We start from the raw sequence: 24,645 nt of genomic DNA on the forward strand, positions 1-24,645 counted from the left end.
GATTTCGAGTCGTTATCGTCACTTGGGGAGGCCCTCCTTACCGAAGAGCGCGTACATCCACGAGAGTACGCACGAAGCGGCATCCTCAGCTACTGCCCTCGGTCTCGGTCACGTTTTGCGATCAGGACGGAAGGCCGATGCCCGACCCCGTGCTGGGAACCCAACTCGACCAATCGAGGCCAAACTCCCAGCGACCTCGGTCTCAACTAGGTGGTACACCCCAAAACTCGACCCGACTCTCAGCGGTCCCACGTGGCGGCCCCGGCCCGACCCTCAGCGATTCCACGTGTTGGCACCCTCGACCCGAGACTTGACTCGCGCCTGAGAGTCAATTGCGTCCAATTTGCCCGACTCGACCCGACTCTCAGCGATGCACCTGCAGCGATTCACTCGATTGAAGACTTGGCTCGCGGCTGAGAGTCGAGGGTTCCCGATTTGCCCGACCCGGCCCGACTCTCAGGGATTCCACGTGTCGGCACCCTCGATCCGAGACTTGACTCGCGCCTGAGAGTCAATTGCGTCCAAATTGCCCGACTCGACCCGACTCTCAGCGATGCACCTGCAGCGATTCACTCGATTCAAGACTTGGCTCGCGGCTGAGAGTCGAGGGTTCCCGATTTGTCCGACCCGGCCCGACTCTCAGGAATCCAAGTGTCGGCACCCTCGACCCGAGACTCGGCTCGCGCTCGAGGCTCGACCCGGCCGCGTACCCGACCCGAGTACTGGCTCGACTCGACTCGGCAGGACTCTAGGCTCCCGCGCGAGCGGCGCGACCGAGCTGCGAGGCTCCTCGCAGGCGGCTGCGAAGCGAAGCCGGGTGCTGCACCAGGAGCGAGAGAGAGAGAGAGAGTGAGAGGAAGAGACCGAGACCAGACCACGTGGTGACTCGCCGCAGGTGGGAGTGACCGAAACCGCCCCTCTTGTCGAGCCCGCGACGCGCCGGCTCGGGGGCGGGTGCACCCACCCCTGGGGCTGGGGGCTGGGGGTGGCGGCCACCAATGACCGGAGTGCACCGAGACGGGCGCGACTCGGGAATTCGGCGCGTCCCGGAGGAGGGCTAGCACCCCGGAGGACAGGGGTGCCTTAAAAAATAGTAGAAACCTCAGAACAGACGTTAGAACGAATGGATCCGTAGTTAAGAAAATTTCTCTATCTTTTTTTCGATATTTATTCTAACGATCCAAAGTCATTAAATTAGTCTAATAGAGAGTATCTTGAATTTTAGGGAAGCCGATATTAAGTCGAGATAGAAGGCAACGACGAAAAAGTAATAATATATAAAAAGTAATATAAAAAGTATCGCGGGGATCGCGAGAAATGACTTATCGCATCCCTGGGGATGTTTCCGATATCGCGCTGACCGTTCCCGTCGTCTCGGCATTCGTCCTCTCCGCTTTAATCTGCATTCGAAGGCTGTGATAACGTTTCCTTTCATGGGGAAGCCCGAGAAGCGAGCCGCCGAGGCGAGCCTTATCCATCCGCGAGCTTTCGCGTACGTGTGGACGTGCCTTAACCTTCCACCTGTACCGCATGGAAACGCCTTCCTTTTGTCTCGACAAAAAGGAAAATCCGCGAGTGTCGATAAAAGCGAAGGAAAAACCGCGGAAAAAGAGTCCACCCCCTCGTATCCACGATATCTCGCCTAGACTTCCGTCACCGTTTCTATCCTCCTTCCATCGAGGGAATCTCGGCAGAGCCTCACGCCAAGTACTTCACCTGGAGAACCTCATCGCACCCAGAAGACATCGAGCCTAGCCGGAACCATTCATAAAAGGAGAAATAAAATTCACCCGAATATTCATATCTCCCTCTTCCCTCTGCAACTCGTACACGAGTATCGCAAAACTGTCCAGGGGGAGTCGATACTTCGATTGGGAAATGTTAAAGCACCGCGCGGGCAAACAAACCGAAGGGAGGCCCGAAGTGGATGCTCTTATGAGAAAAGTTTCCTCGCCGGGAAGATTCCTTTAAATTGTCTCTTCGGGTCTGCGAGTAGATACGTCATTTTAGCGTCTCCACCTTAATCGTCCCTAAAATGGCACCATTTTACATAGGAACTTCAACCCTATCGGTGCTAAGCCGGGACATGGGAACAACCCCCTGGAAAGCTCCGCTTAGCGTATGCGCATTAAACGTCATTAAACGTCACTAAATGTCATATTTCGAGGTGTCATTCTTTTCCCCCGGCACGATGCGGCAGAGGGGGGTGGATTTTCGCTTTCGTTTGAAGTATACGCGACCCCCGGATCGGCAACGCGAGGGTGGCCACTAGTTAGCGCGACTCTTCGGTAACCAAGGATCAGGTCCGCCGATTAATTTGGCCTAGCTCCGGCTCAATGCCCGCTTATCCAATTTGCAGGACTCGGTGCATGCGATTTGCGCTAAATCCCCGAGGCCGCTCGTTGTTTCGAGGGTTTTCGGGACCCCCGGATCGATCGAGATCTCCTAAAAAAGTGTCTGCCGATCTCTGACCAGCTTATGTACGTACTTATATATATATATTTTTTTTTTCAGGCAGGAATACATCGCTCATATTTTAGGACACTTCAAAATTCCTCGAGAATAGGCTAATAAATAAATTACCCCCCGTTACGCCCTTATTCCCAGTGGAACAATGGGGAAAGCAATCCTCGTTGCGACACTTTCGGGTTCCTTTCTTCCCCTTTTCTCCCACACTCGTCAGCGAGTATCGACTTACTTGGATTACCCGAGAAAGGCGAACACCGGGATAATTTAAGTGTACGTCTTGCAGCTCGTAAGAGAGGCTTTCCTCCGGTAGGATTGATTGGTAACACGATATCAGCCATCCGGCCACAGGACACGAGTCCTGCAGGACTCGAGTCCAGATATCGGTGCCCTAATCCCCGGTCATTCGGACTGGACAAAATAACCGAGGGGTAGCTCCTCGAGCTAATTCATTTATCGGCCCGTCGTTAATGAGATTAATTTTCACGAACGACCGAGACACATTTTCAAGCTAGTCATAATTGGTAATGATAAGGAGCAACGCGATGGAAGTACCTTCAAGTGGTGACAACGACGGTGCCTCGGCGACTTCATTTGGCTGGCCTCTGTCGCCCAGCTCCTAAAAATGAAAAATTAATATCCATGAGTATATATTATATTAATAACTGGTTGTTAATCAGAGGAAATTAATTCCAAGTTATGTCGACACATTCGGCGAGGGAGAGGAAGAAATAAGGATACGAAAGACGCCCTCCTCGGTGTAACGTCGATTCTAATTGCGACGTCCCCTGACGAGAACTCATTCCAGGTTTTTATAATTGGCGGGCTAATTTGTTGTTTGAATGGCCGATTGCTCATTGAACCGAGCTTGGAATAAGACGATCGTTCCTCATGCTCGGACGACCCGAACGACAAATTAAACGGCCGAGTCGCTCCTGGAAGACTTCGCGCTTCGACAGAGAAGGAGAATTTTTTTTTCCTCTCCCGAGGTAATTAAGAGGGAACTTTCATTTCCTAAAAATGGATCGAATTAACGTCGGGATAATAAGAGATGCCGAGACGTCATTGAAATTGCCTCGACTGAAAATTATCCCGTACTTCGCCCGAAGGATCCTCCTCGTTACTCGAGTTTGCGTACAGTGCTGAATTCCAGTTGCGTAAGAGACCAGGGAACAACAGTACAACAATTTAACCACATGGTTATGTAAACGTTATCGAGCCTGCTGCTGACAGATTACGGCTTGCCACTGACATCCCCCATCGCCACTTCACTGAATTAGAAGAACGACCTCCTCTGCCGCCACCTCGTCGAGGACCACTCCCTCCAATTACCGCGATTCCTCTCATTTCGGCACGAAATCGCATCTCGAACTACGTAAATGCAGAGTGCACCCGGTAAACCGAGGAACAATCGCATATTATATGGAAATCTACGGTAATAGGTATAAACGTTACGCAAGGCTTGAATGCGACTCGTGAAACAAGTAGGTCCCGAGGCAACCATTCGATACGATTTTCCCTAACAACGACAGCCGATACAAGAAAATGTCTCGAGTAAAAGTTGCGTTAAATGGTGCTTCGTGTAACTTTTATTTGAAAGAATTTTTTCTATCACGCCTCGGTAATCGAGAACAATTGGAAATACAGGAGACCGTGAAGAGGGCAAGGCCTGAGTTGCGCAGGCCAGGGTGCGATATAAGACGCCATGGGGAAGCTACGAAAAATATCGCCGAACAAAAGTTGCTCGGAATAGCCCTCTCGATAAGTTTCGTCCGAAGCATTTTCCTCGAATCTGCGTCATTGAGCGGGAAATCTACGAGGAGGGCCCCTTTTCCAGTGAACGCTTTTGCGTCAGTACCCCGATGGTCCGTGGGCCGCCCCGAAGAGGAGGGTGCCTTTCATTCGGTAACGAGACAGTGCATTGGATCGGCCGAGTAAATCGACATAATGGAATTAGGATATAATGGCACGGATCGTTTCACAATTCAGCTGCACACGACGATGTGCGTCAGATGGCAATAGGTAAACGAGGTTGCGAGGAGCCATTCTCCCCTTCTGTCATTTACACTCGACACACCTGTACCTATCTCCGGTATGCCCCATCCGCCGAGGAGGCATTTTTAATTTAAATACTCCCATTACCCTCTCAATTCTCTCTCTCTACAAAAATATTACATTAACTAAATCTTCGACCTCGATCATTCGATATTCATTTTTTTGCCGTATCCTTAAATAGAGTAATATGCAACACGTAACGTCAAGTTGCATTTTTACGAGGTGAGATTTTAATTTTTTTCCGCCCAAAAATGGAGTAGCTCGCCAAACGCCCCGAAAGGTCTTTTCTCGCGGCTTTGACGCGGTAATGTCAAGGCAACCCGACTCTTATCGGTGCAATTATGTAACCGGCCTGTGAAGTACGCTGCACCAATAATGCAGCCCACTCCCCGTGCCCGCGGTGCACTTGACCTGTGACGCAAAAATCGCACGCTTCCCTCGAGCGCCATTAGCATAGTGCGTAAGACATCGTACCTGCTCCTTCCTCCTCCTGTCATCCATACACGTGGGTACATAACGTCCGAATAATAAATATGAATAATTTCCCCCCCGAAGCATACAATTTCTATAAACATCGCCTCGTTCTACCCAAGGAACCGCATCAAAAAGTCCCTTGCAAAAATGTCCCAGAAAGACCAGTCACCGAGAAATATGATAAAATGTCAAGAATTACTAAAATCCACTTTTTTCTTCCTCCGCCTTTTTTATTCCTACATTCGTGACTTATCTCGCGGACGAACGCGTTAACTGGAGATTACGGGCTTACTTTCCCCGTGTCTCGAATTTTTCTTGGAAATTTGACTTAACATTAGAAGTGGCATTTTAGCGCGTCGAAGGGAACCTCCTCGGGAGTCACGCGAGTCGCGCAATCAGCGACCAGTGCCGGCCCCGAACGGCGGCGTTAATTCCGCGTCTCTCCGCGTGGGTAAATGCCGGCCACTCCGAGGCAGACATAAATAATTATTAAATGCCGGACACACGCGCCACGCGGACGGCCATTCACCGTGCGCACCTTCGGCTCGGTAGGATTTGCATTTGAAACGCAGTGACCTTTTCAGGCCGTTTACGCGGTCGCATCCGCGATAAACCGCGTTTCCCCTTACCCTCCACTGACACGCTGACCGAAGCGAAGATGAATCCCGAGCGGAGAATATTTCAGCATCCCAAATGGAGCTGGAAATTCCCTACAAGTCCCATAAGCCACCGCAACTCGAGAAACGTCGCCCAGAGTCGCAACCCTAAACGCAACTCCCGGCTCGGGAGATATTTCATCGCGGCTCTACGATCGTCAAATCGAAGCCAGGGATTAATCTCGAGCAAAGCCACTTTCCAGGGACCTCCAGGAATGAGAATCCGGTCTCGAAATTCTATTAATCCACCCTAGGTCGCCACATTTTGAAAAATGACCTCGCGTCCGGCGCGCGCTCTCTCGGCGACTCGGGAAACTAGTATCCCCGTGACGCAAACGTCCCAACATACGCCAGCCTGAACTTTGGAGTGAAAGGTTAAGCTCCGGAATCGCGAGCGGCACGAGCGCGGTCGGCCGACTAGGTCCTCACCTGGGGGAGGGAAAGGTGCGCGTTTTCTCCCGTTCCCCATAATTTTCTGAAGACATTACAGTCGTGATGGAGCTTAATTTCAATACGCCTGATCAACGATATCCAGTTTAACCCGAGATGACACCCTATTACAATTTATTCCCTCTTCACTTTCGACGCTTACGAGGGTTAGGTTAGGTTAGGTTAGGACGCCGGCAAATGGAGACTCGAGTAGGAGGTCGAAACGGCCGGTTCGCGAGGGAAATCGGTATCGCGGTCGGAAATTCTGGTGGGAAAACTGTCGACTCCGCGGCACTATGTGCGAGGGAATTGCTTTGATGTGAGGTAATGCGCACCGAGCACGCAAGACGCATTACGCAACGTTTAAAGAGACCGCGGGGTAAGGCGGGCCAACCTTAGCCGATGGCCTCTGTCGAAGGCCTCGCTCGGTGCGATTCTGAGAATGGAAAATTGAATTTTCTCGAGAAAAAAGAAGAAAAAAAAAAGAGGGTACATCTACGCCGATTTTTCCCGCGGAATTTTATTTCCCTCCCCATTTCGACGATTTTGTCGGACAAAGAGGAGATAAAGCGAAACAAGGGAAGAACGAAAACGGCAATGCACTTCGTGACGATACTCCTTGTCGCGCGATGATATAATATGTCGCGGGGAGACGCTTATCAGAGATATGCGTGTGTGCGCGCACACCTAAGGGGACACATTTGCGGCCAATCAGCGTGCGGCATTCGTCACGCATGTGTGTGCGTGCGTGTGAGCGCCGCGCGTCGGGTTAGACAGCGGAAACCTAACCTATCATTACGCGTGCACGGGCGCCGCAAGTTGGCGTCGATAGCGCCTAAGGTAATAATAGTGAAGTTCGATAGCGTCGGCCCAGAAAACCGCGACAATGGAGGCGGCAAGACCTCGCCGGGCTTCCCTTGTACTTCCGTCGACGCCCTGAGAAGTTCCCGACGTGGCGTCCAAGATGGCGTCCGCTCAGAGATTTTCCCGTTTAGGGCTTTAAATCGTGCCCACGCGCGGGAAACACGAGTTTACCTTCTCCTTGGAATGTGAAAGGTGTTATTGAAAGCAGCGGGATGTTTTCAGGAAAATATATCGCCACCATTTTAACGGATCGTTCCCTTCAGAAGTTTTCACGACGGCTTCCAAGATGGCGGCGGAGACCCCGCTTCCCGTTCCCGAGTCGCCCGTTTATTTCGACTGTTTCCGTGGTTCGATTGCATTTGTAGGTAAAAATGAACGTTAAAGATGGTGAATGATTTTTCTAGAAACTCCTTTCGGTGATTTATGATACTAGATTGGAATTATCTAAGCGTTCCTAGGTAGGTAAAGCGGCATCCAAGATGGCGTCGGCGAAGGGCCCTGCGTTCCTAAAGACGGCAATTGCCATTTTCTTTCAATTACTAAGACAAAGTTAATCGTTTCGTAGGCTATTCCATACAATTCTAAAATAACGCCTCGTAATCTAACAGGAGAATTTGGGTTCGAAAATTAGTTATTTAAAATTTGACGTTTACATATCCGATACGCTGTATGCAAGGTCGGCAGGGGACGATACGGCGATATTCGCCGTTCTTTTTTAAGTTTTGCCGCCCGGCGAGGTCATTTACAGGTTTTTCTTTTTTTTTTCCGAAGGATTTGCTTCGAAATTGCGTTACCTTGAACTTGAGTACAGCCGTAGTCGTTCGCGACAGTCACGACGGCGCAGTTTTGCATGTCGCGAGGTGCATCGAGCGTGGTTGCGATTTTAAATTAGAAAAGGGACGTCCAAGAAGCAAAACTCACCTCAAACGACCGGACCACTTCTGGGTTTGGTTTTTCGACTCATCGTTCGCGGCACTGCAATTATCGTTGGCTTATCGTTAACGCGCGAAATGGATCGCGAACTCGCGGGTTGCACGTGAATGCGGAAGCGCGCGTTGCATCTCACAGATTGCCGCCTATCCGGCTGAGCTTTGCAACTCGCGCTGCAACATCCGGGAAAACTGCACATTTAAGGTGGAGCCACTCTACAGAAATCACTAGATAACGAGAAATCCCTGAAATACGTACTGTTGGTATTATTTGGTACGATCGGTAAAGTCGAACAGTTATCATGAAAGGCGGTACCCGAACGGGCTTCACAAACCCTCCACGTGGCAGAATTGAGCAAAAACCACCGGGGTTGGGTAATTATATCCCAGCCCCTGAGAGTTGAAGATTACTTAAAAATACTTTAGTTTACATCTTATTGTATTTACATTCTAAAGAAACTGCTGCACAAAATATTTAATTACGCTTGCAATACTGGTCTTTCGTGTTTCCCTTCCAAGCCGTCGTTGACTGCTGCGTATCCAGTACCACCCTGTAGAATATGCATGATTAGTAACGTGAAATAGATGCAGATGTTGATTACTAAGAAGTTAGCATACTCTTTCAAGGGGGATGATGTCGTCTTCGGTTAATTTTGATCCATCGAGAGGGTTGATCCAGTCCTTCTTTAAAATTTTTTCTACGCACTCTACAGTCACCACGTCCCCTCTGAAAATTAAAAGGTTTATGATATGGGGAATATTGGAAAATTACAGAAATTAATTTTAGAAGTAAACTTACGTCGTCTTTATAACGGCGCATGGAACATTGTTCCCCAGGACATCGTGCGTAATAGGGCACATGTACCGAGCCTGTTTCACGATAAGAGATTTTTTATCGTCAGGATCTTTAATTTCGGTGAATTTGACAGGAACTAAGTCCTTCAGTTTAAGAATCTTCCCACTGATAGGGCAATAAATATTCTTGTCAGGTTTATTCAACTTCGCCTCCTTAGCCTGAGGAGTTTTTGAAGGTATCCAGAAACTAGGCAGCATCTTGTCTCGTCCGTTACTCATGTTAGAGATCGACGAACCAGAATTCTTGTCTTGACTCCTCATCATCTGACTGGATGAAACGATGTTCTTCTCGCCTTTGAGGAAGATTTGGAGCTTCAAGAGTTCCTCGTTAGCACTCTCCTCTTGCGATTCTTCCTTAAATGTCAGAATAAATATTAAAACTACATTGGCATTGATAAATTGCTTTTATTCCAAGACACGTACCTCTTCTTTCCGTTTCTGTTTCTCATACTCCTTCAACTTTCTCGCATATTCTCGCTTTTTGGTTAAGATGTATTCCAGAATCGCTTCCTTGTCGAACAAGTAACCGTCTTTTCTGTAATGAACAATACGATAAATGCATTGCCAAATTACATTAGATTATTAACGAAAACCGTTCCCTTACGTGACGACTGGATTTCTACATGGTTGCAAGGTTAGGCAACAACAGTCAAAATTCTTCACGGAATCCTTGCCAACCCTTTGACTATTCGTACCATAACCTGAAGCTGCAGCATCCTTCTTCTTCTCGTGATATGTGTAAACCGCACCTGCTGTGCAATTTCTGGCATGGCGTGTCATTTTAATCCACTTCTGAATCCACGTAAAATCTCACACTCCTCATCCAACGCTGTTATACAAAATAGCTGTCAAGTAATTCAATATACATATCGATATAAATCGAATCGACGCCACGTTCGATGGACGCCGACTCTGACTGGTTGATCACTCCGCCATCTTGATTTTGCCTCATGTTTGAAAAGTGAAAACAAGTCGGACGATCTCCGCAATAGACTGTAAAAGTAAATTGAATATTATTTATTTAAGGAAGAAATGAAGAAATTCGATAGAATTTCGAACCTTGAGTCTAAACATTTTTTAAAGGCAATAAAATGTGTACATCTTTAGCTGAATATCTGTATTTAACTATAATTGATAAATATGCACATATGTACATGATTAACATAGAAGATGAGTGCGAGATATTTCCTGACAATTGTTGAGTATTTCTTAAAAAAACCACAGGTTGTTTATATACATTGCATTGAGGTGTACATACACGATCGGTTAATTTCAGTTGAACATGATGCATGCAATTTCTGCTGCATCATTTATCGCTCTCGCTGTCACTCTGCGAAGAACTATGCTTTCTGTGCTTCTTGTGCTTTTTGTGTTTAGACTTCTTCTTTTTCTTCTTTTTGTGCTTTTTCTTCTTCTCCTCTTCAGTGGAGGATTCTTCGGATTCGGAGTCGCTGCTCTCCGATCGCTCTCGCTTCCGCGACTTCTTTTTCTTCTTCTCCTTTTTCTTATGCTTTTTCTTGGCGTCTTTTAATTTCTTTTTGAGCTCCTTCTCCCGGAGCTCGGTCAAAGGTGTGACATAATTCTCGTCACTGTCCGAACTTGTGCTGCTCACGTCGAGGACGATTTCTTTGTTCGGATCCACCTTAATAAAATTACGACACTGATATGTCAAGTGCCCGGCATAGCCACACTTTTTGCAGGCTGGACGGACATGCTCCTTGTTTTGAGGAATCAGTCTTGACAGGAACTCTGGATCCATCGTCCTAAAAACAATCATTTAAGTTTCTTCTAAAAGTGCAAACCCCTAAAAAAGTAGAATCATTATCCAGATATATACGTTAAGTCAAATTTCTTGAAAATTTAAATTCCTAAAATACAAAGTATTAATATCGTTTAGTAACCAGAATTATCCAAATATTTTTGAATTAAGCCTCAATAGTTCAATGCACTCTCTCTCAGACATGTGATAATTTGTACTCTCTCTCCAGTGATTCTATGAGCGTCCTATGATATATTTCTCATTCCTCCGAAATATTTTCAGTCACAATGAAATTGGCGCTAACTTAACCTCAACTTTCATCACAATTTGCTTCACCTGCCATTTATGAATCGCCCCTACAGTACCGTTCTCTGACGGCAAGAAATGGAATTAAGAATCGGCGGAAAATTTAAATTCATTGTTCCTTTCGAAGACAGATAATATTCTGTTGCTACACACATTACGATATAAATGATAACAGGCATTTACCATCCATCTATACTTTAACTATAACATGTACACTTTTTATAATCAGCTCTAAGATACTTAGATGCACTTTCAATACAGGATGAACTGCAAGGCGTGCATAAATAATTTGTAAATAAAAATTATAAAGAGACGGGGCTTTAAGGGTAATGAAATAGTAGCCCCGCGAACGTAGAGTGGCCGGGATGGGATAGAGCGACGTAAAACCAATATTTTTATTACAATATTATAAAATCTACACCGACACGTATCACAATAAAACAGGCCCACAAAACGAGAGGTCCCTCCGGAGTGCGAATGACGACTCGTAATGCCGGCCTTTACGAAAAATACATCGACAAGAAATATACAATATACATCCAGTATAAAATAAACACATTTATAGGTCCAGTATGGAACACCCATTTAGGCTAACAGCTCGAATCTTTAGGATACCACATATCGGCTAACTCTTGCGAGATCTAGGCTACTTTCGCTACTCGTTACACAAGACACCGACACTTTGTTTATAACTTTTTTAATATTATCCCCAATATATCCGCAGTCGTCTCGTCGGTCGTACCGGATCCACGTAAAATTCAACACTCTTCGAGAAGTTCGACTCGATGATTAATTCATCTGAATAACGCGTAATATAAAATGTTTGCAGTACTCCATATGTGCAAAAAGGTCGCCGAAATGAAAACGAAAAAAAAAAGGGAAAGTTAACTTGACATTTCGATTTTTGGGTAAATAATTGCAGATAGGTGATCGACGCTTGGTAGATATCTTCCCGGAATATCTTTTTCCATTTCGAATGCTATCGGTTTTTCGGAGTCCTTTGATTAAATTTCAGCGACCTCTCTGACGTTTAATAATTAACAACGGCTCCTTTATTTATTAATGCAGCTGACGAGCGTTACTCTGGCGTGTTTGGAGGTAAAAATTTCGAAACAGTTGCCCGTGTCAGATTTTCAGTGGAGGCTGTACTCATCTTTTTCTCTTTATCCGTCTCTCTCTCTTCTCTCCACCTTATGTAATCTAGGGCTTATCATGGACATTTATCAAGACACGACATCGATATTTCTTTCCGGTGTTACTCGGCTACGAATTTTTTTTCTTTTTCCTTTTTGTTTAGTTAATCACGTTTGCACTTCTCTTGAGGAGAGTAACTTGGATATACGGATATAGCACTCACACACGAGACGTAAGTGATATATACATGTATACGTATATACGAGCGACGTGGCAAAGGGTACACCCATTTAGCTCGTTTTATATGTATACATGTATTACCTAGGTGTCGTATATGATACTTGTCTCGATAGAAATACGGTGCAACGCTTATGTAGGAAACAGTAATTATTGTGAATTCGTGGTCCTCGGAGTTTCGAATCTAGTCACAATTTCTTTCCACCGCACGCAGTTTACCATAGTCGCATCTTAACACCCATTTGCGCGGGTCCTCTGTTAAAATTATTATAAATCTTCATTTGTAATATATAACACGTAGTACGCGAGGAATAAATCGTAGGCCTGCTCGGCTCGCGCCGGGATGAACGATTAATTCTCGAGGGGCACTTAAAAATTCTCAGGTTACGAGGGAAGTACATTTCTAAAAATGGTAACTCGTCACCGTAATGATACTGGAATAAAAATGGTACAGACTCGCACGGAGAAAGAAGCAGAATTAAATTCTAATGGGATCCGAATTGCGATCGTAGCAGCGTTCGCGCTTTAGTATGACATTAACGATCGTTAATAATAAATACGGTTGTTTTCACGATGGAAATGATTAAAAATCATTTTCAATTACTAGGTGGAATGAGGTCGCGATTATTGCTACGATTACAATGGGTTCTTTCGAGCCAGGGCAGGCAATCGTGACGGAAACGTCTTCTATGTCGAGTATTTCCATCGGAAAACAATGCAGAATGTGCGTATTGTACGGAGACGGCCAGCGCTCTTGTATGTATTTTTTTTTTCTTTTTTTTCTAGTTTTCGTTTTCTTTTTCCGGCTTCGAAGAGGTCGAACGAGCTTCGGCCCTTTAATGGCCGACTCGCCCGTGGGAATGCTATTTATCGTTGCTCTACGACATCGAGTCTCTATTAACTAGCTACGATGCTTTAGAATTTGCAGCTACCACGCCTCTACCCACTACGAACTACATATACGAAAATTGGCTACCGCGACGGACGACCGCTGAGCTCCGGAATATTTTTCCATGTTTTTCGACATTTTTCATATCACGGCTAGCCAATATCCGTCCACGAGGAACTTCCCTCTCTCCAGGAATTTTCCAACAGACGTTCTGATAAAATTGTTGGCTTTACGTGATTTATTTTATTTTATTCTTTTTTTGTTGTCCACTTCCGTAAGACTTCCACGATCGTCCGGCGCAACTACTGGCAAGTAATGGAAGATGTAAAAAAATATGTTCGTCCTCTTTCTCTCGCTCATTTTTTTTCATTTCCAATTAGAGACCCTCTCTCTTTTTGCGATTTTCGGCTTCCGCAGATGGCGGCGCTCGAGATTTCTAGCTACGTCGGAGGCTAGATAAAAACGATGATACCATATACAATATATGTATATATCTTAGAAATAACGAGACAGTATATGTAGGAGTTCGGTTAGGTGTGTATACGTTTATACAAATATATGTATGTGTCGTTACAATGCTCGCATCGTGGCTCGCGCGATCCTAGCTCTTTACCTTGTACAAAGTATATATGTATATATACACCGTATATTTATGTATATCAATATATCGGTATATCCGTACACAGAGGTCTTAGCGACGCAAACGCGACACCGACGTCTTCAGAATGTCGAGATATACAGCCTCGGGTAATTAATACTTCGGCGATATATCCTATTCAATAGTTTGTTATACTACAATAGAATATATACCAGTACATATAAAGGGAGAGAAGGGGTGCCGCGTTTGCGTGGGATCTCTTTTCTCGCATATCCGTATATACCCGCGCGATGTACACGTGATATACGTTATATGCTGCCATGCTGATACTATACTTTATATACATGTACACGCGGACACGTAATCTATGTGTAAGCCATGAGGGATGGACTCTCCGAGCGCATTTACGCCGTCTAGACGTACATAACCTATGAACCGGACGACGCTCTTAAGGGATGTCTGATGTATCGACTCCCATTTATTGAGCTCTCTTAAAGGCGGCCACGATGGCCCCTCGACCAATGGGGAATACCCTCGGAGGCTGTTAAAAACGCTCCCTCGGAGCCGACAGACACCCTTAGGACGGTCGCCGGCAATTAGAAAATGACCGCGTAAAGGCGCGCCTAAGTTCACGCGTCCCTGGAAATTGAGGCTGATGGAAGTGAGGTTAGGTGTAACGACCGCGCGTCGCTCCCTATAGGCCGACGAGTGCTCGCCACCGTAAGCGACGGAAACTCCACGCTTTTCTACGGCCCCCGACGACGTTTTTACTATCCTCATTAAAATCTACGACGAAATGTCTCTTTGAAATATTCCTCCACGACCTGCGGTTCTCGAGATAATCGACTTCAAAGCCGGCCAATCGCGCTCGGTGGGCGGGGCCACGCGGAGACTCGTGATTGGTCGAACGGTTTTAGCTGATTTCTCAGGAACTACTGACCCTAGGGAATCGGTGCAAAGGACCTTTTCGATTAATTCTCTGTTGAAGAATCTGTCGTGAGATTTCTACACGTATTGGCGACGGCGCAAATCTACCTTCGTAGAACGACGCGGGGTAGTGGAACCTCGTAGACGGGGGAAATCGCTGGTTACGACGCGCGTTTCCTGGTCCCATTTCTCAAGTATTATCTCCCTTGACCTTCCTCCACCCTTATTGCGGCTTTAGGGTGCCTTTTCATTCACGCGCAGCTGCTTCCCTGAGCTGCTATTTGTTGCACAGCTGCATCGCCGCGTGCAACCGAATGATCCTCGTATATCGATATTATTCCTCTTATTTCCAATTTCTAAAATCTTGCGAATAAGTAACATAGGCAGATCGGTAATGTTCCACGTACCCTCATTTTTGAACTGGAAAATCCTCTTTGGCCGAAATTTAATATTTTTAGCAGATTCACGTGAAAATTAAAGAAAAAATAAAGAAATTAGTTTTTTTTTTAAATGAGTTTAGAAATTAAAAACAATTTACCCAAATTTTAGGAGACGTAGATATAGTTTAAAAAAGGCGAAATTCCTTCGTTTCTCTCGCTTTCGCTACGTTTACTCTCAATACCCATACCTAGAATGATCACAGCTTGACAGAAGGCATGTAAAATACAATATTATAGATATATATATGTATATGTGTGTAGTCACGATACGTAATTATAGTAATTACAAGCACTCGAGTATATCGGCACGCCCGTTAGGCTGCCCCTTTTGCAAAAGTTGCCGTTTTGGAGGCGAACGAAGTCCCATATTTTCTTTTCCCCGTTTTTCTAAAAATCGTGACGGCAATCTATCGATCGATGGCTTAGGTCAGTTCGCCTCGGTCGATCCTGTAGCAACATCTCGATGTGCGAAATAGTTCGAAATGGAAAAGTAAGATTTTTAATTTAAATCCCGATCACGCATGATCAGGATTTTTCTCACCGAGTTTTGGGGGGCCTTGTCGCGAAGGCTGAAACTCTTGAATTAAAGCGGCTTACAAAAAGAAAAGAAATTCGGAAGTATTTTCGGACGTTTCGTAGGCAAGAATCTGGTGTTAATCCTTTAATGAACAATAGGCATGAATTATCCCGAGAAACCGAAAATAGATATGAATTTTCACCAGTCTTTTCTCGTCTCTGTCACCACCTAGAATCCAAGTAAACTACGACGAGCTAATTTCAGAAATCCTTCGAAAAAACGAGTAGAATGAAACTTGAGAAAATCTAAGCTATCCGGGAACTTAGAAAAAGATTTTCGATTCTGGACGTTTCATCCCGAGCGAGACTCCTAGATGCGATCCTGGTGTTCATCCTTTAACAAATGGGTGTTAATTATCAATAAAAATATATATATATATGTATATGGTCTCGCCGGTGGACTCCTTTAAAAAATGATTGATTAACAAAGAAAATTCTGTTAAACTGCGAAAGACGATTTTTTCGGCCAAATTCCCGGTCGTGAATTGTGCCCACCAGTCGGAAGATAAAATTCGTTTTTAATCAAGAAAGGCCATCTGATCCTCAGTCTGTGCTTGACTCGCAATCGGTCAACCACTTACGGGGACTCGGATATGTACCTATCCACGATATTCGCGGATGAATTAACAATTACGTCGGAATTGCGATAATCCTCGGAATAAGCTCGAGGAGAACACGAGCTTACTGCCAAGCCCAGCTGCGATGTCATTACGAAAACTGGGAGTTATTACCATTGACAATGGCAGAATTCCCGAATATCGGGATGTACCCGAACAAGGAATACTTAATCGAGGGTCAACGTGGAAGATGCTTTTTCCCGCAAGAATATTTGGTATACAAATTTTTCGAGGAGGCGGGAAAAAGTAAGTAAAAATCCGAGGGGCACCGGAAAGCAAGACGCAAGCCGACACTTATCGCCGATGAATGATTAAGAACGAAATTCGGGAGGGACTCGGAGGGATTAAATCCCGTCGCCTTGTGGAAGGTGCATTCTGGAGTGCGGGGGCAACCGGAGGTAAAATTCCCTGGTGGGAATGAATCGCGTCCTTCCGGGTAGGGTTAAAGCTCCACCGGGTCCCGAAATTAACCCCATCCTTCCGGAGAGCTGCGCCGAAGATTACCGAGCTAAGTGCCCGGAATCGTTCTTTTCTTTTGCTATCCCTCACCCCTTCTCGAACAATAAATCCGTTTCGCATAATTGATAGCGTCTGCCCCAGCCGCGAGTTTGCTTTGGATTTACGAGTGGCCACCGAGGGTGGAATTATTTATTTAAAACGAGCCCGGCCTCGCAACTGCACTTTTTCATGGCGCCGCGTTTTATTCATTTCTCTCTCGCTTTTTTTTATTTTTATTCACCGTCAATGGAGCATTTCTCTTCTTCTACGCGTGGCTGGACGTTGATGGGCCGTGAAATTCAGGTGGAGAAATTACGCGTTACGCAGCACCGGGGTTGTAATTCTAATTACGATCATAAATTTGAGGGTGAAAATTTAGATCGAATATTTTCTCACGATTTTTCGGAAGGGTCGAATGTACTGGCGGACGGAATTAAAAAAAAGTATCAGACTGATTGGGTGCAGCTGCAAGACCGGGGATGTAAATTTAACTGGGTGGAGGGGACGGGGATGTAACGCAATGTTTGCAGTAATATTTTCCGATACATCGCCCCGGCTCGACGGGAACGCCGTCAAACGTCGGCCCCGAGATGAAACCCCTCGTCGCGCCTGGTGGAAATTACTTTCCACCCCCGTCAAACTCTATGTAAGGATTGAAAGCGTAAAAGGAAGTCGAGGTAACCCGTCTAGATCGAGCCGTGAAAAGATAATCGACAAGGAATCGGAATCGCGTCCGCCTTGATAAACGTTACAAGTCAATTTCGCGGCCTCTCGTAACGCCGTCTGGAAGAATTTCCATCGCGGGGTGAATATTTCTTCAGAAGACGACGAACAACCGATTCCACTCCACTCGGCGTCGTCTTCTGGAAGAAACACCGAAAGGAGAATCTGGAGAGAACGGGTCGTAACCGTCGAGGGTGGAAACTTTGAGAGGGTTTCTTTTTTCCTCGGGTAAAGCTCGACAGAAATTTCACAGGTACGAATTTTCGGAAAATGGTATATATATGCGCGATTAGTGGAAATTAAATTTTTCATTGATGGGGAATTTAAGAGAAATAAATTTTTTAACTTGAGGACGACGACCTGGGATCGGAGGGAGCGAAATCGACGGGGTGGCTAATTTCACGGAGGTGCAGCTCGCGGGGTCACCTGGCCAATTCGAGGAGGGAGAGGGATACTTTTTTTTTTTCTCCAGGAACTTCGCGAAAAAGTAACTAGAGAAGTTTCCGCGAGGGTGGCTCCTTTCCCTCGAGACTTTTGCGGAAGCTGCGCCATTTTCGCGAGACGTCGGCTAACTTTGGCTATCTCGCTTTTTTACCCTCACCCCCTCGCTCTTTGTTTCCCTCTTGTCAGGATTTGGATGAAATCGCGGGCTCGATTGGGAGGAATTTTTGGGCGACGAGACACTTTCAACAGACTTCTTGAGACTTTCGCTACCGCGGTCGCTTCAACGCGTTGGACTTGTCAGATAAACCGGGAAGACTAGAAATCAATCAGTAAAATCATGCACTATGGAATTGTCAGTTTCATGTAAAAAAAATTATTCAACGCGACGAATTTGGACATCGTTGCTGGGCCTAGCAGTGGTTGGTCCCCAGATGACCAACCGGATCCGAGGAATTCCCCTAGACTATTTGTGCAATTTACTACGCACTAGTTCGTGCCATTACCTATGCCGACAAGTGCGAGGTTAACGCCACTTGGTAACTCCGAGTCGTACGCGAAGTGTGCACTTGGCGCGGAACTCCGCATTAAATCCCGACCTAAATCTGAACTCGGCGGTTGGATATATACTTGAATCGCCGATACTCTCCTTTTCGATATTTCTCGACCTACCCGGCCGTTTCACCGACCAGCGGACATACAAGCATCGGACTTGGCGTGAAACTCAGCCGAGCAATTTTCCACGCCCACCTCTGAACCCAGAAAGACCTACCGGAGCTCCAAAGAGCCGACCTCGAAAACGAATCTTGAAAATAGAAACCCCCTCTATCCTACGCTCCTTCCTGCTTTCAACTTGCCTTCTCAAATCTTATATCGCTAACCGTTCCGCCTGGAAATCCTTATCATCTATACTTGAGAGAACACTCGAGCAGGTGCCCGAAGAAGATGTCTCATCCGTTTGACTTAAACCTTCCGTTGCAACCCTGGGCTCATCATTCCGGTCGATATCCCAGCTGCCCAGCAACTCCCAGAAGACGATCTCAAACGGGCGACCACAAAGAGGAGTCCCCACATCAAGGGCGTCCAACGATCGACCTCGATCGAGGGTCCCCGACCAAGATAGGTACCCCAAGAAGAGGAACGCTTTTTACAGGACCCCGTGAGGCCCTTCCAGGGTGGACCTTAGAGCTCGTAGACGTCTCGACCGTTGGGCCTGGCGATGGTGGGTCTGCTCGACGAAGGACTCGCGTACGAGTGGATGATGTGCACCCTGAGTCGAACATCCCCTGATGCTCGTCCTCCGTCTCCTCGCGGTCTCCTCGAGAAACTCACCGTGGTCTTGCAACAGCAGTAGTGAAAGAGCTTTATGTAGGCGTTGCGGAAGTGTCGGTCGACCACGCAGTACAGGAGGTTGTTGACACAGGATTTGGACAACGCGAACCAGGCCAGGTTGTAGAAGACCCTGGCGCTGATGGGTCGCAGGTGGCTGATGCAGAGGGCGACGCCGAAGGGGAGCCAGAAGACCACGAAGAGGACGAAGCTGTACATGTTGGTCTTGGTCAGTTCGTAGTCCCAGGAGAAGGCTACGGGCGGCTTGAAGGAACCCCTGGTCAACCTGCGCACCCGGATCACCAGCCGGAAGTAGAGGAAGATCGTCGCCAGCGTGGGCAGGCCCACCAACACCATCGCACCTGCCACCTGTTCGGCGGCGATTCCGTTGAAACGACGTCCACAAAAATCAGGACCCAATTCTAAGGACGATTGGAGGGCCACCGACATTGCTGCTATCAACCACGCGGCCAGGATCACCGTTGTCACCCGACTGGGTGTCAGCGCCGCGTATCTGGAAAGACAAGGGATATTAAATATATAAAAGTTGTATATACCTGGGTTAATGCGCTTTTTAGGGAAAAATATTTTCCACTAGTCCTGGGTGTGGCGGATCTGGTTGTGCCTGGCTTACGAGTGAATTTAAATACAGTCGGATGAGGCCATTGTAGAGGAAACGTTAGTCTCTGAATTTATAGCGAATCGTCAGAAGTCGTGTAAGACCTCTATCTCGGCGAGTTTAAATTTGGTCCGACCGAAATAAACCGATTCCCGGTTATTCTCGACCGACGGTAAAAGTCCGCACTCTCGGGTGCATCGAAGATTGGTACATCGGGTCGGTCAAATTGACCCGCTTGATTTACTGGCCTGGTAATTCAATGCGCTGGTAAATCATATCGCCGCGACAAATTGGACGACCGCTCGCGAAGCTCCGGCTCTTATTTTGCACGGAGCTTCGTTTCCTTCGAGGTGGAAAATCTGGCGGATAAGTCGAGGAGCCTGAAAAGTTGAATAATCTGCACCAGCTTGGAATACCTTAAAAAATGAGAAATATATCCGGCTGACTCGGCGGATCTGACGAATTTTCGAAACTTCGCAAACGAGATAACCTTAAAACACAGTCGCTCACCTCTCGGCGGGCAGACACAGCCGCGCATAATTTTCTGCAGCTATAGTCGCCAGGGTCAGGACTGTCACCAGGAAGCAGAGTGCCTCGAGGGTCCACTCGAAACGACACGTGCTGAGGGACTCCTTATGTCCAGCCAGAATCACGATGGCCGAAGCTGGAATCACCATTCCGGAAACCAGCAGATCAGCCAACGCCACGTTCACCAGAAATGCGTTTCCTAGGAATGAAAAAAGCCTCGTTAATTCATCTTTCACGGCCAATGTATTTTTTTTCCACGAAAAAAAAATATATATATCTCAGGGTCCTGGAAATCCATCCTCGTAAGAGAAGAGAGAGGGTCCCAGGTTCTCCAAAATGGCGGAGGTCTAGATCAGCTATCCGCACTAGGGCAGATTGGATGCCGTACCAATTAATGGAAAAGCGTTTTCCAGGAACGGAGAAAGTACCATTAAGTCATATCTTGCCATGACAGGGTTCCCTTTTAGGTTCCTGCCGGATTAGGAGTATAAAACTCGTTGAATTCTCCGGGATTTATATGTCTGGAGAAGAGAGTTTCCACCGGCCAAGATTAGGAAACTCGTAGAGGTCTTAAGGATTTATGTGTCTATAGAAGTCGGTTTCCAGGGAAGTTGTAACAGTGAAAGCCTGACCAACTGAAGCATCGATCGTAAAATTATTAACAAGAGTTGTTCTCGATCCAGGATTTTCAAGATGGAGGTTGCGATAAATTGGTCAGCTCGTTGGCGTTTTTTTTTTTTATATATAAAATGCGTACCATCCCGTTCGCAGTAGGAAGACGTCCAGAGAAATCAGAGAACCAAAGTGGACCATGCACTTTCCGAGAAAAATACTCCCCAAAAGCTCGCCATTTTTCCAAAATGGCCGGCATATGAGTCAGCAGCAAATCGGCGATGTTTACCCGAAAACGTGCACCGGAAAAGAAGAGAGAGAGAGAGAGAGAGAGAGAAAGTATCTCGTTGGGTCATCTTATCGGCGAAGGTTCTCTTTTTATTTCCGCGTCCTTTCAAGACGCCCGTGCAAAGAGCCCGAAGCATTTTATATCCGGGAGGAAAAGGACGCCATTTTCCTCGTCGAGCAGTTTATCGACGCCGCGACAGCGCGGAAAGCCCACGAGGGCGGAAAGAACATCACCGAGCAGACTTTTCCCCGAGTCTCAGACATGTTTCCAAGACCATCAACCGGTCACCGGCGAGTCGACAAATGTCTATCAAAGAACCATCCCAGGGGAAATGAGATTTCCCAGGAATTATCTCTTATTATTTCTTGAGAAGTGGAAACAAGCTTGCCCTTATTTTTATTTTCTATTTTTATTTTCTATTTTTACGCTTAATTTCTGCAAGTCGAACACAATCTAGATTTATCGCATTGCCTCGAATCGGCGCAAACTGAGTGCGACTTTTCTCGCCTCGCGCACGTGCGAGAGAGCCGTCGAGCGAAAAGTGTCGCGACTTTCCCCGGAAGTAAGTTTCTTTTTTACTTTTTTTTTCTCTCAAGGAGACGCTTCAGCGGCTCGGAATTGATTCGCGCTTCCTCGGGGATCCCTTCGCGGGAAATGGAGTCGGCTGCGACGACCGTGGCGCCGCGAGCCGGGAAAATGGAGAAGAAAGTTGCGAAGACACGCCGGAAGGGGCGAAGAGGAGGAAGCTTAAGACCGTCTTACGCGTCGGGGGACGTCCCGAACCACTCGGCGAAAACCACCCCCGACACCGTGTCGATCCCTCCTTTCTTGGGATTTCGTTGACGCGACTGTTTCCCTTCTTAACCGAGTTCCGGCCATTTAAAGAGCCCTTTGGACGAGGTCGAGCCGGAAGCGCGACGAACCGCGGGGACGAGGAAATTATGTTGACTCTGAACATGGCCTCTTGTTCTTCCTCCTCGGATCTCGTTATCGCCCATTGTTAACAAGATCGACCGAAGGAGTAATGTTTAGACGTTAAATGTTTAAACCTCGTTATCCACTTTGACATCCGACTGCGAGTCGGTGTCAGCCAGCGGAAAATTTGCGCTGCCGTAATATTGACTTAATGCCATTTAGAGTTATACGAGGGGAATTTTCTTTTTTTTTTTTTTATTCGCTTTGGATATGTCGAGGAGAAATTGCAGTTAAATCGCCACGGTTGAGTCGATTATGCTTCGTTGGGGCTTGTGCATTTTTTTTTCTCCGTACTATTTTCGTCGAGAAATATGGAGAGTTGACCAATGTGCCGACTGGCGGGATTTTGCCCATTGAGAGGGATTGTTTTTAAATTAAACAAGCGACACCGTGGCGTTTTGTTAATCAAAGTGTTTACGGGGGGACTCGTGGTATCGCAGCCGAATGATTTACATGCCTCTTGATTGGCCGAGGTTAGCTCGAATGGGATAAAATTGCGCTGGAATTTCGCACTCGGGAAGTTTTTATTGATCTCCGGCGCGAACATCGCGGTTGAATTTTCTCCGCAGAAAAAATGGCCGAGATGAATTATTTTTCGGCGCTGCGTCCTTGTAGATCAAGAAACCGTTTTATCCATCAGAGAACTAGATCCCCGTACATAACACCTATTTACACGAGGAAACCGAGATATACGTGGGACGAGGCAACGAAAAAAAATGGGGCGGAAAAGTAGAAAAGTTGGTCCATTCATTATAAACGCAGAACTACTTCTCGCATAAATTCACGGAAGGCGTCGAAAGTTTCGGGAAGCTTTCGCTAGTTTAGGGCACAAAATGGAAGCAGGAGCCGTGAGGACTATAATTACAGGGGAAGAAGTCGAGTTTCCGTCGCGTTTCTGTCAAGCCGAAGAATCCCTTGGCAACTGGGGTAGGAAAGAAATAAAAAAAATTCGGAGCCAAAGAGAGGGAAAAAAATGGCAGCAATCAGTTACATATGCGAGTTCGAGGCAACGAGGATAATTCCGATAATGGTCCAGGGATGCCTATTACCGGAATTATCCTCGTTATTCCAATCGATTCGGGGAATCGGGCATTCGTGTGGGAAAAGGAGCGCTGCCGATTGACGCCGTCAAGAAAGGAGAAACCGAACGCAACGTCGAGGCCCTTCGAGACGTTGAACCCTGCCCAGCCAGTTTATCGACATTGCAAATGCATTTGCGAGGTGTGTTGGTGCGTAACAGCTAAATGTCAGTGAGCAAGATAAGTGCAGGCTTCTTCTGCATGTTTCCGTCAGGACAATGCCGACTGCGCCGCGCGAACTGCGTACGCTAAGTACACACCGTGGAGAGCCCCACACGAAGAACTCGGCAACACGCCATGCGAAACGGCCGGTATTCTCGGTCTAAACTTGAGGATAGAAAAAATTGTTCCCAACAAAAGTTCCGCGATATGATCTGCGGAAGAACTTTTATCTGAGAGATTTTTTCCCTTCGCGATCCCTTGACCCTAGAAACTGGGTCTAAGTCAAGCGGAGGGACGTGCCGCAACGATGCTAGATATAGGGACAGAGACGATTAGAAATACCCACTTTTCCGGCTTGATAAGGCATGATACGACAAAACTCCTATTATGAATATCGTTCATTACGAAGTATGGAAGGTTTTTTATTTGAACGGTTTCCCTGTAACGTGCACTCTTGATGCGGAAAAATTATCTGCATAAGGACTCGATGCTGCAGGAAAATGGTGATTGGTTCCCTCGGGATGTAACGACTCGGCAAATGGAGCCATGGAAGCTTGCGATAACGCGAAAATGATAATGGAGGCTCTAGGGAGGAGGGAAGGTTGCCGAAGGTGGACTGCAGGATCACGGAGGACTCCGGAAGGTCCCCTTTATAAATCCAAGGGATTTAACGACAGGTCGAGGATCACCTCGTTTCTTCAAATGGTCCTCCACCATCACCGCCGAGATCATGAAGACGTTCCCGACGCTTCCGACGACCGCCAGGGATGCCAATAGGAGAAGACGTGCCACTCTGGACCAATCGGAAGATAAGGTCACTGGAGAAACGTCGAGGTCGTTCTCGAAGGTGACCATGGATTTATTCAAGGTCCCACCGGCATCCAGCCCCATATCCGGCGCCGCGACGCTCATCGTCGTGACGTTCATCCTGGAACAAAAAAGATACTCGTCAATATTTCCACACTCTCCTATCAAAGAATAATGGAAAAACCGCCGTACAGCATTTTTGAGGAATTTTGAAAATGGGCTTTTTTAATCCCTTACACCCTGATGTACCATGTAAAAGGGATGCTGGACTCTCCATCGAGGGCAACGCATAAATGAACTAGGAAGAATATTGTGGCTGGATTTACATGCAAATTTGTATGCAAAAGCTTCCATTATGTTCCCGGTGGAGGG

At 46.7% G+C, this 24,645-nt stretch overlaps 4 protein-coding genes across 10 annotated transcripts in view; all 4 read right to left on the reverse strand.

Moving 5' to 3' along the window:
* The window catches only part of LOC105699162 (protein cycle), a 25,903-nt gene extending 17,898 nt beyond the window's left edge, over window positions 1-8,005 (reverse strand). For 2 of the 5 annotated variants that reach the window (XM_012423954.2, XM_023433942.1), the window contains exon 1: window positions 42-738. In XM_012423954.2, coding sequence (XP_012279377.1) covers window positions 42-57 — 16 coding nt within the window. In that variant the 5' untranslated portion in view covers window positions 58-738. Of the gene's footprint in view, window positions 1-41; window positions 739-3,021; window positions 3,086-7,865 lie in introns of those variants that run through there. The other 3 variants (XM_012423952.2, XM_012423955.2, XM_012423951.2) reach the window with 3 other exon arrangements.
* A 111-nt stretch (window positions 8,006-8,116) lies between these two features.
* Window positions 8,117-9,601, reverse strand: LOC105699165 (nitric oxide synthase-interacting protein homolog). Its single transcript, XM_012423958.2, has 5 exons — window positions 9,333-9,601; window positions 9,152-9,263; window positions 8,673-9,082; window positions 8,492-8,600; window positions 8,117-8,424 (listed from the first exon to the last, which is right to left on the reverse strand). The coding sequence occupies exons 1-5, from the start codon at window positions 9,506-9,508 to the stop codon at window positions 8,353-8,355; spliced, it is 879 nt and encodes a 292-aa protein (XP_012279381.1). The 5' UTR covers window positions 9,509-9,601; the 3' UTR covers window positions 8,117-8,352.
* A 9-nt stretch (window positions 9,602-9,610) lies between these two features.
* Window positions 9,611-10,801, reverse strand: LOC105699166 (protein SREK1IP1-like). Of its 3 annotated transcripts, XM_012423961.2 has the most exons (3): window positions 10,630-10,801; window positions 9,987-10,491; window positions 9,611-9,721 (listed from the first exon to the last, which is right to left on the reverse strand). In XM_012423961.2, exon 2 carries the CDS (start codon window positions 10,485-10,487, stop codon window positions 10,035-10,037), a length of 453 nt encoding a protein of 150 aa, XP_012279384.1. In that variant the 5' UTR covers window positions 10,488-10,491; window positions 10,630-10,801; the 3' UTR covers window positions 9,611-9,721; window positions 9,987-10,034. The 3 variants fall into 3 exon arrangements, with proteins under 3 accessions (XP_012279384.1, XP_012279382.1, XP_012279383.1); XM_012423959.2 differs by lacking the exon at window positions 9,611-9,721 and having other exon boundaries at window positions 9,831-10,491; XM_012423960.2 differs by lacking the exon at window positions 9,611-9,721 and having other exon boundaries at window positions 9,831-10,491; window positions 10,566-10,801.
* Window positions 10,802-15,581: 4,780 nt separating this feature from the next.
* On the reverse strand, window positions 15,582-24,377 carry LOC105699255 (alpha-1D adrenergic receptor). The gene is made up of 3 exons (XM_023433924.1): window positions 24,156-24,377; window positions 20,332-20,548; window positions 15,582-19,716 (listed from the first exon to the last, which is right to left on the reverse strand). Exons 1-3 carry the CDS (start codon window positions 24,355-24,357, stop codon window positions 19,056-19,058), a joined length of 1,080 nt encoding a protein of 359 aa, XP_023289692.1. The 5' UTR covers window positions 24,358-24,377; the 3' UTR covers window positions 15,582-19,055.
* Window positions 24,378-24,645: the final 268 nt, after the last annotated feature.

This window comes from Orussus abietinus, unplaced genomic scaffold, assembly GCF_000612105.2.
Source record: "Orussus abietinus isolate OABI.00-Male unplaced genomic scaffold, Oabi_2.0 scaffold3, whole genome shotgun sequence".
NCBI lineage: Eukaryota > Metazoa > Arthropoda > Insecta > Hymenoptera > Orussidae > Orussus > Orussus abietinus.